This window comes from Ooceraea biroi, chromosome 9 (assembly GCF_003672135.1).
Source record: "Ooceraea biroi isolate clonal line C1 chromosome 9, Obir_v5.4, whole genome shotgun sequence".
Taxonomy (NCBI): domain Eukaryota; kingdom Metazoa; phylum Arthropoda; class Insecta; order Hymenoptera; family Formicidae; genus Ooceraea; species Ooceraea biroi.
In genome coordinates, this window is record NC_039514.1 from 12,727,615 (window position 1) to 12,737,010 (window position 9,396).

At 41.5% G+C, this 9,396-nt stretch overlaps 3 protein-coding genes across 7 annotated transcripts; 2 read left to right on the forward strand and 1 right to left on the reverse strand.

The window, feature by feature from the left end:
- The first annotated feature begins 418 nt into the window (after window positions 1-418).
- Window positions 419-3,488, forward strand: LOC105279542 (methylglutaconyl-CoA hydratase, mitochondrial). Its single transcript, XM_011339400.3, has 3 exons — window positions 419-1,047; window positions 1,434-2,223; window positions 2,695-3,488. Exons 2-3 carry the CDS (start codon window positions 1,475-1,477, stop codon window positions 2,852-2,854), a joined length of 909 nt encoding a protein of 302 aa, XP_011337702.1. The 5' UTR covers window positions 419-1,047; window positions 1,434-1,474; the 3' UTR covers window positions 2,855-3,488.
- Window positions 3,417-6,081, reverse strand: LOC105279541 (phosphomannomutase). Of its 4 annotated transcripts, none has more exons than XM_011339395.2 (5): window positions 5,941-6,081; window positions 5,038-5,129; window positions 4,610-4,804; window positions 4,257-4,524; window positions 3,417-4,053 (listed from the first exon to the last, which is right to left on the reverse strand). In XM_011339395.2, exons 2-5 carry the CDS (start codon window positions 5,095-5,097, stop codon window positions 3,788-3,790), a joined length of 789 nt encoding a protein of 262 aa, XP_011337697.1. In that variant the 5' UTR covers window positions 5,098-5,129; window positions 5,941-6,081; the 3' UTR covers window positions 3,417-3,787. The 4 variants fall into 4 exon arrangements, with proteins under 4 accessions (XP_011337697.1, XP_011337700.1, XP_011337701.1 ...); XM_011339398.3 differs by lacking the exon at window positions 5,941-6,081 and adding an exon at window positions 5,726-5,750; XM_011339399.3 differs by lacking the exon at window positions 5,941-6,081 and adding an exon at window positions 5,533-5,707.
- LOC105279540 (N-sulphoglucosamine sulphohydrolase) lies at window positions 5,981-9,238 on the forward strand. 2 transcript variants are annotated; one of them, XM_020031715.2, is made up of 10 exons: window positions 5,981-6,265; window positions 6,589-6,718; window positions 6,807-6,943; window positions 7,024-7,195; window positions 7,287-7,525; window positions 7,627-7,746; window positions 7,993-8,196; window positions 8,279-8,448; window positions 8,573-8,719; window positions 8,802-9,238. In XM_020031715.2, the coding sequence occupies exons 1-10, from the start codon at window positions 6,019-6,021 to the stop codon at window positions 8,949-8,951; spliced, it is 1,716 nt and encodes a 571-aa protein (XP_019887274.2). In that variant the 5' UTR covers window positions 5,981-6,018; the 3' UTR covers window positions 8,952-9,238. The 2 variants fall into 2 exon arrangements, with proteins under 2 accessions (XP_019887274.2, XP_011337694.3); XM_011339392.3 differs by having other exon boundaries at window positions 7,045-7,195.
- The last annotated feature ends 158 nt before the right edge of the window (window positions 9,239-9,396 follow it).

Consider the following 9,396-nt stretch of genomic DNA (forward strand, 5'->3'; position numbering starts at 1 on the left):
ATCGCGGACGATGTACGGGCAGTTTTACGCAGCACACGTACGTGCACGCACCAGACACGCCGATTCTTCGCGCATGCGTGGCACAACGCGTCACGCAAGCTATCGCAAGCGTGAAGTTGCCGACTTATCATTCGATCGATTTTTATCGATCTTCTGGATAAGTTTCAATGACATTTTATCGATACTTTCCTAGAAAGGTGTAAATAATTTTAGAGATACCGAACGGGGTCACGTGGCGTGCGATTCTTTATTTGCGTGCTTCGCATGGAAGCGCGTTCTGCGCGTGCGCGGGGAACCCGGCACCTTCGGCAATACGCACACACCACTACTTATACCTGCGTACGCTGTTTGCTTTCGTTCGTCGCTTGCGAAAAGCAAACAGTCGCGGCCACGACGTCGACGCAGCGGCGTTTCCGCGCGGAGAGATTCACGCGGCTCGCCGTCGCCTCTCGCCTCAACTTTCTTCGGCCATCCCTACCCATCATCATCGCCACCACCACGTTGTCACCGTGCGCCAGCACCGCGTTATCGTGTCGTTACACGTCGCCGTGTAGTATCATGTTGTCGTGACGGTCAGCAAAGTTCGGGGAGTCCGAGCGGCGCAACGTGACGTTCGCGCACGATCACGCACGCGGAAATTAAAGAAGCGGTCCCAACGAGAGATTGCCGCGGCTGCACACGCACGAACGCGACGCGCGCGCGCACGATCCACGCACGCGGAAATTAAAGAAGCGGTCCCAACGAGAGATTGCCGCGGCCGCACACGCACGAACGCGACGCGCGCGCGCACGATCCACGCACGCGGAAATTAAAGAAGCGGTCCCAACGAGAGATTGCCGCGGCCGCACACGCACGAACGCGACGCGCGCGCGCACGATTTCGCGTGTAACACCAGTGCTCTCGCGCGCGCGCAAGCGCTCGACGCGAATGCTCCTGGCTGCATCGTAATCCCGAAATAGGATCAAGGATAACGACGTCGTAGATTTTTCTTGCCACTACTACCGTGCGTCCCCGTGCGAGTGCTGGGAAACCGGTTCGTTGTGTTGAGTAAGTTCTCTCCAAAAAATTGTCAAATTCTACCACTAAACATGTTAAATATGTATGTATAATTAAATATTGCATAATTTAGCAATTGATGTAGAGAGCCAAGTACAAATTCTAATATTAGATCGGTGCACGAGTTCTTGCTGATAGATCGATGAATGGATCATCTCAAAGGATGACTCCTAATTTTGACGTGGCATTTGCACGTTGCCGGAAAGATGGAAAAAAGTCGGGAAAAACCTTGGAAAATACTTTGACTGATTTATATTACTGTATCGATTGCTTAATTTAAAAAAAACCGCAAACTCGAAGAACTTATGTATCGGCTTATTAATTCAAATTCTACAGATAGAACGCGTGAAGGATGTAAATGAATTCATTTTTTTCAGTTCCCCTCGCAGTTTTTCAAGATAAACGATAATTGTCTACCATGGCTTCGTTAGTGGCGAGCGTAAGAGTAGCCAATTCTTTTCGTCATTTGTGCGCCTGTGCCGTAAGGACACTGTCCACGAGCGCGATGCCGAATCCCAAGGACGAGGCGAGGGAGGTGATTGTCAATTACTTGGACGGGAAGGACAACGGCATCGCCGTGTTGGGACTGAACCGACCCGTCGCCCGTAACTCTTTCGGGAAGACCCTAGTCTCGCAATTGAACGAAACGCTGGCTGCCATCAGGCAGAACAACAAACTGCGAGTGCTAATCGTGCGCAGCCTGGTCCCGAAAGTATTTTGTGCCGGGGCGGATCTGCGGGAGCGGTTGAAGATGGACACCTCGGAGGTGCCGGGATTCGTGTCCTCCATAAGAGGTCTCATCAGCGACATGGAGACCTTGCCGACTCCGGTGATATCGGCCATCGACGGTTACGCGCTGGGTGGCGGATTGGAGCTCGCGCTGGCCACCGACATCAGAGTCGCCTCTTCGGAGGCCAAGATGGGCCTGGTGGAAACGAAACTAGCGATAATACCAGGCGGCGGTGGTACGCAACGGTTGCCGAGAATAGTCGGCGTAGCCAAGGCTAAGGAACTGATCTACACGGCGCGGATCCTCGATGGGGAACAGGCGATGCAGATCGGTCTCGTGAACGAGGTGGTCCCGCAAAACAAGATCGGCGACGCGGCCTACCAAACGGCTCTCGCTATCGCGAGGGAAATTTTGCCCAATGGTCCCATCGGCGTTAGGTGAGTCGTCAATGTTGAAACATCGTGATAAAAATGTCTTAATAAGCAAGTGGGGTGTAACTATGAAAATATGTGAAAATTAATGGAAAAGCGTATTTGAGAATAACTAAGAAGTGAGGATACCGAGAATGAAAATGGAAACGGTGTATAAACGCGGAAGAAAAAAGATACGAGAAAAGTAAAGAGCAGAGTTTCCTGTTGCTTTATTATTTACAAAAAAGAAGAAAAGAAGCATTTAAATGCCGCGATGCTTACTCAGCATCATTGATACGATCGCTAACGTATTGCATGATGTACTAACGTCACACCACATCAGAGATGTTTATCTTCGGAATATGAGACGTGCCTGTCTAATACTCGAATTTCACTCGTCATTTTCATCATCGAGAGATGGAAAACGATATTATCTATAACTTATCTGCAGAAATGATTTTATGATTGATAATATTTGATGTTATCGTTGTTATCTAGATTGGCGAAGGTGGCGATATCCAAAGGTACGGAAATGTCTCTGGAAGACGGCCTGGAGGTCGAGAAGCAGTGCTACAGCAAGATCGTGGACACGAAGGACAGAATCGAAGGACTCGCCGCTTTCGCGGCAAAGCGAGTGCCGGTTTATCAGGGAGCGTAAAAATTCACTGCATCATCGCAATGAATGCTCAATTCCAATACGACGAACAAAATGCATTTTACATGAGCCTCTCATGATACATATGTATATATCAGCGTTTCGCTGAGTGGCCGTATATACTATATATACATACACGCATATATAGATTTTGATACATATTTTTATCGGAAATGCATTTGCGAGCGCTCGGTGCCGAGTAATGGGAGTTATGTAGAAATAAGAGGAATTAACGTTGTAGTTTTCACGCGAGCCACAAGAAAACAGCGTAAACACTAACCTTGTACATTTTACCATTTACATATGCTAATGAGGTAAAGGCGTACTTTTATACTTTATGTCAGCAGCAGAAAAAGATTCTACGTCGTGACACATAATCTCACTTCCGTCTTCCACAATGTTACGGCTCTTCTCGTCGATAGTACTAAAATTTAGCAGTCTTATTATACATACATGAGGGTACATGTATATTACATATACATAAATGCATTAAGATATGCGCGGATGTGTGATACGTGTGCATGAGATCTGTGTGTGAGTCACGAGAAATAATGAACTATATTCATAATACCGATAACCTTTTTATTCAACGTTTATCATCTTGTGTAAGTGATGATAATAAAACACTCGAAAAGGACATATGTACAAAGATGGTTTTCATATTGCACGGGAATATCTGTTTTCGGAAAAAATACCGAACTACTTCTAATCTTTTTAGAGAGTAAGAAAGAACGAAGACAATTCAAGATCTATTTAAAGATAAAACGATTAAATACTACATCTACTCTTTCTTAGGAATGTAATATATATATTCAACAAAACATTGTAAAATAAGACGAAAAAACGTGATGAGCTCGTATACCTCGCGTATATCGAGTAAAAATGTACCGTTTACCTCGATCTAGAAAAATACTTCGATCTTTGGGCTTGACAGTGTTAGACGCATTGCAGCGGAACGTTGAGCTGCTCTTTCTCCCTGTTTTCTTTTAAGAGGGCCATAAGAATGTTCAGTTGGTTCACCGTGTCCTTGGGACAAGTGACACGATGTCCTATCGTCAAATCACTCTCGTAGATCTCGTGGTCGTTACCGCCCTCGGCGGTTTTGTCGCCGAAGAAGTGTATCTCGTCGTATCCCTGAAGGTGGCGTAAGCAATACGTTTTGTCCCAACCGACAGGAAAAACGTCGAAAGAAATTTGTCCACCTTGAAAACATGAAAATGACCAACTGTTTTATATGCTTTATACATAATGCAACATTTTACGTGAATCATCATTCTGTTGCGCCTCGAAAATTAAAACGTTTATAATAATGCGAAACGTTATACGCGGAAATAATTGTCTTAATTATTAATATAAATATCTCAATTATTGTTATTAATTGTATTATATGTTATCATCAACTTACCGATACTGTAGGTCAGAGCCAAATCAGGAAACTCCTTTTTGAGAGCCTGTATAAACTTTTCGCGGATATGGTGCTCATTGTCGTATTCATAAAACTGTTCACGTTCCTTCTTGCTGCAATTTCGCCCCACTGGCGAAACGTTTATCATGCCCGTGCGGAATTCCACGAATGTCCCACGCTTGAACGGTAACTGCAGCTCGGATATGTATCGCAGGACGAAATTGATAAAATCCTGCAGAGCATCCTCGCCAAGCATATCCTGTATCGACTGTGACATAATGCATGTCAAAACGGAACGTACAAAATTTCGTTCCTGTTGTTTTTGGCACGCAACTGTACTTTACATTACTTACTTGTGATGGTAAAGCTTTGCCATCCTTGAATGTGATAAGGCCATTCTCCGCAAAAACATATTTGTACTTTTCAAACAACTGTCCACCACCAAGTTGCTCTTGGATCTTGATTAGATCGGATCCCCCAACTACCGCAATGTCAAATTCCTTTTTGATTGTCTCCAGAAGAAATTTTTCGACACTGGCATTGATTGGCTGCGGAAAACAAGCGTTTCTTATTAAAGAAATAAGAATAACAAGGTCAAACGAAAATATTAATTATTAATGTTTAAAAATTCATTGATAATATCTAGGAACAAATATAGCATTAAAAAATTTTCTAAAAATTATATAATAATATTATAATAATATGAAGACATAAGAACATTACATATACGTATATAAAATTTTATACACACACACACACACACAATATATGTAAAATATACCTGTCGTGGTTCAGTAAGTGTACCATCCACGTCAAACAGGCAGACGATCTTCTTTGACATGATGCAAGTTCTCTCTTAAACAACCAGAGACTCTGAAACACATATTGTTGCACAAAATAAACAAAGGGGCCTTTAAAATTATATTTCAAACTTTATACCATTAATGTATTTCGTCACACGAATGGCCAGCTTCAAAGCTGCAGAGAAAAAATGATCAGAAGGCGCGATTTCAAATCACGTGCCGGGCATGTTAAGAAGATGAGTTAATAATTCCCCTCTCCGAAATCATCCTTTTCTATCTACACAGCCACTCCCAATGTAACACGCGAGATGCATGTACAACTTTGAACGGCTGTCATTTGAAATCATTAAACCGCAACAAGAGCATCAAGATTGCAGCGAAACTCTCGTATTCTCGTGTTGAAAACGGATGAATATCAAAATTTGCAGCAGCACGCGGCAGAGAAAAGCATATTTCGAGGAAAATAAGCGTACGTGTGATCTCGGCGCAGAGAACGTAACGTGTCGTGTTCGAGGGGATCATTTCGGAGTACTCCGGTTCTCGAGAACGTAACGCCGAAAATGTAAATTTCGCGTTTATGGATCACGCGGTTATGTCACGATCGTGCAACGCAAATATTCGCGATATATTTGCATTCGGAGCGAAATGTAGGAAAGAAATACGAACGGGAAGAAAGAAACGCGAGCGTATGTACCACGTGGCCGGCGTGACGTCGGATGTCGCGTTTTGCATCAGTCAGTGCTGCCAAGGCTGCAAACTTATGTCGCTTGTGCGTACCAACCGAACGACGCCACTGCCAGGTTACCGAAACATTTTCACACGCGCGTTTCCTTCAGCTGCATTTCATCGCGTTTCACATAAAATTAAATTGCCATACGCACCTTTTTACGCTCGACAGTTTTGTACGCGTTTCCACACTGAACACAGCAACGTGTGTCACGTGATAATCGATATCACGGATGATCAATCGTCGCTCATCATTTCGAAAGGACGGAAGATGCTTGATTGGCACGACTGACGGCACGTGTCACGTGCGCCGTTCCCACGCACACGTGCACACACACGAACATTCACAGTCACGTTGCAACATGCCACACAACATCTGTTTGAATAAATCATTACGTCTTTTGTGCATTATCTTATTGGCATTGCACAATGCGCGCGGAAATGCCGGCGAGGTTAAAAAGAACGTGCTGTTATTGCTCGGTAATTTACATGAATTATTCTCCCTTTTTTTTATGTGCAATTACATGGGATTTTATAAATAGGATCTGTGATCTTGTTGAATTTTACCTAAAATACCATCGAAAATTAAAGAGAAGCGATTTAACTCCAATTATACATGCGAGAATACAAAAGTGGATGCAGCGAACGACAGAAGCTACAATCTTTTTTAGCCAGAAGATTATGTACATCTATGTGTAGAAATAATTTTAGAGCTGCACGTTGTGGATCGTAGATTAAATGAATCTAATTTTCGGTTTTCATCATTTGTAGTTATTACCTCTCTCTCTCTCTTTGATTCACAGCTGATGATGGAGGATTCGAAATGCGATCCTACTTAAACAAGATCTGTCAGACTCCCAATTTGGATAAACTAGCGAAGGAGAGTCTACTGTTCAATAACGCGTACACATCAGTCAGTAGCTGTTCACCAAGGTATTTCCATTATACTCGTCGAATCTAATTATCAGATACAAATTTTCAAATTATGAACTTCATGAATTACAAATTATGAATATTGCAGCCGCTCAGCGATATTGACTGGATTGCCAAGCCATCAAAATGGAATGTATGGCCTTCATCATGGAGTTCATCACTTTAATTCTTTTGATGATGTTCAAAGTTTGCCGAAAATACTAAAGAGAAATAATATACGTACAGGTAAAGCAGTTACAATGAATAATCACCAACCTATAATGGAAACACTATGCTGTTAGAATATTTTTTCATATCTATCCTAGTATCATACTCCTTTTACGCAGGAATCATCGGCAAGAAACACGTAGGCCCGAGTGAAGTTTATCCGTTTGATTTCGCGTATACGGAGGAAAACAATTCTATACTCCAAGTGGGTCGCAATATTACTTACATAAAGCTTTTGGTCCGCGAGTTCCTTTCGCAAAATAAAACGCAGTAAGTATGCGTGCTTTAATTGATATTACTATTTCTTTTATGAGTAACTTTATGAGTAACGCGCAAAAATTTGTTTGCATTATATTTGTAGACCCTTCTTCTTATACGTCGCCTTCCACGATCCACATCGTTGTGGGCACAGCAATCCGGAGTATGGCAATTTTTGCGAGAAATTCGGTAACGGTGATGTCGGAATGGGTACGATTCCCGATTGGAACCCGATATATTATCAATGGGAGCAAGTTAAAGTGCCCTACTATGTTCCAAATACTGAAGCTGCTAGGAGAGATATTGCCGCCCAATATACAACGATATCTCGTTTGGACAAAGGTGATGTCACAAAAAATAGTCACGTATCTATTATGCGAGCAAATATTAGCAAGATATACGCACGTTATATGAAATGTTATTTAAGATATGTAATCCTTTAGGTGTTGGCCTTGTTCTTGAAGAACTGGAAAAAGCGGGATTCAAAGACGACACTTTGGTAATCTATACCTCCGATAATGGCATACCTTTCCCAAATGGTCGCACGAATTTGTACGATTCAGGTTTGTAAGTTTAGTGAAAACCCGGACACTGAGAGGAAGTCAGAAAAATTTTGAAAAAACTTTCTGTCGAGTATCGATACTTGTGATAAATAATTCAAATTCAACAGATAATTTTTGCACTCATCTGTGCTTTATTCTCAGTGTCTCGTTTTACAAAATTATCATCACATGATTGCGATGATTTAATTAAAACTACAACTTCACGCATGCAAGTGGATAAGCATACTCAAAAAAATAATTCTAAAGGTCTCGCCGAGCCCATGATGATTTCATCACCGATTCGCGATCACAGGAAAAACAGCGTGACGTATAGCATGACATCCTTACTGGATATAGTACCGACAATACTAGACTGGTTTAATGTAACTTACACGGATCAATCGTTGGATACCAATGAGGTATCTTCTCCGCAACTCACTGGCAAGTCGCTTCTGCCATTACTCGTTGAAGGTGCGTACGTGCACGTAAACACCGTGTCCCTTTATTTGCCAGGCTCAACTATAAAATAATCAACAGCCTTTTTACTGTACAGAACCGATGGAAAATAATACGGCGGTGTTTGCTAGCCAGACACATCATGAAGTTACCATGTACTATCCCATGCGTGCGATCAGGACCAAACATTACAAGCTCATACACAACATCAATTATAGAATGCCGTTCCCAATCGATCAAGACTTTTACGTATCGCCGACATTCCAGGTAATCTAAAAAGAAGAAATTTCTGAAATCAGTAATCTTCATTTTTTTTAAATATAATTTTACAAGTCATTTACAAATAGAGGCAGATTTTTATTTCGTAATATTGTATCGTGCACGCACGCAGGATATCCTAAACAGAACACGGAGCCATCAATTTTTACCGTGGTACAAAACATTGAAGAAATATTACGAGAGACCGGAATGGGAGTTGTATGATTTAAAGTACGATCCGGAGGAGTTGAATAATATAGCTCTAAAGCCATCGGTAAAGGTAAATCATGATCAAATTGCAATCAAAATTATAATCAATTAGTCATTTGTTCCTATACAACAGATACGTGTTGAAATTTTAGAGCGTGTTTGTTGAGCTGCAAGAACGACTATTTAATTGGCTGAAAGTAACGAAGGATCCATGGCTGTGTGCACCTGATGGTGTTCTTGAGAATGCCGGACTTAACAAGGACAATCCTCAATGTATGCCACTGAACAATTTGAGCGATTGAGAAAATTTGTTCCTGATGTGTTGCTATCGACGTCTTTTGCATTCTAATTTTGTGCATTTTATAGCAGCAATAATATTCAATATAAATCATAAGAGATAATACTCAATTGTACTACAATTTTTGATATTCATGTTATAATTTATATCATAATTTAATATTTAACGCAATGTAAATTACATATAATAAATGTTAATGTTCATTTAAATTTTAATACATAGGACATTAAGTAACACAATGTAAAGATAACTTTATAACAAAGATAATATAAATATATTCACCAATTTGAATGTATGCGTTTCTTCTTCGACAGCCAAAACTGTTTACGACGATACTCTTGCAGTAGAGGTATTCTTTGATTCTTTTTCTCGGTACTTGGACAGCATCTCGTTTAATTGGCGCACATAAGCAGATGACTTGTTTACAGACTTTACTACGGCTTTCAACT

Coding starts and splice junctions, on each gene's coding strand:
- LOC105279540 (XM_020031715.2), top strand. CDS start 6,019: ATGATCAATCGTCGCTCATCATTTCGAAAGGACGGAAGATGCTTGATT. Junction 6,266..6,588: donor GAACGTGCTGTTATTGCTCG/GTAATTTACATG, acceptor TTTGATTCACAG/CTGATGATGGAGGATTCGAA. Junction 7,526..7,626: donor GATATCTCGTTTGGACAAAG/GTGATGTCACAA, acceptor GTAATCCTTTAG/GTGTTGGCCTTGTTCTTGAA.
- LOC105279542 (XM_011339400.3), top strand. CDS start 1,475: ATGGCTTCGTTAGTGGCGAGCGTAAGAGTAGCCAATTCTTTTCGTCAT. Junction 2,224..2,694: donor AATGGTCCCATCGGCGTTAG/GTGAGTCGTCAA, acceptor GTTGTTATCTAG/ATTGGCGAAGGTGGCGATAT.
- LOC105279541 (XM_011339395.2), bottom strand. CDS start 5,097: ATGTCAAAGAAGATCGTCTGCCTGTTTGACGTGGATGGTACACTTACT. Junction 4,525..4,609: donor GCAAAGCTTTACCATCACAA/GTAAGTAATGTA, acceptor ATTATGTCACAG/TCGATACAGGATATGCTTGG. Junction 4,054..4,256: donor GGCTCTGACCTACAGTATCG/GTAAGTTGATGA, acceptor CATGTTTTCAAG/GTGGACAAATTTCTTTCGAC.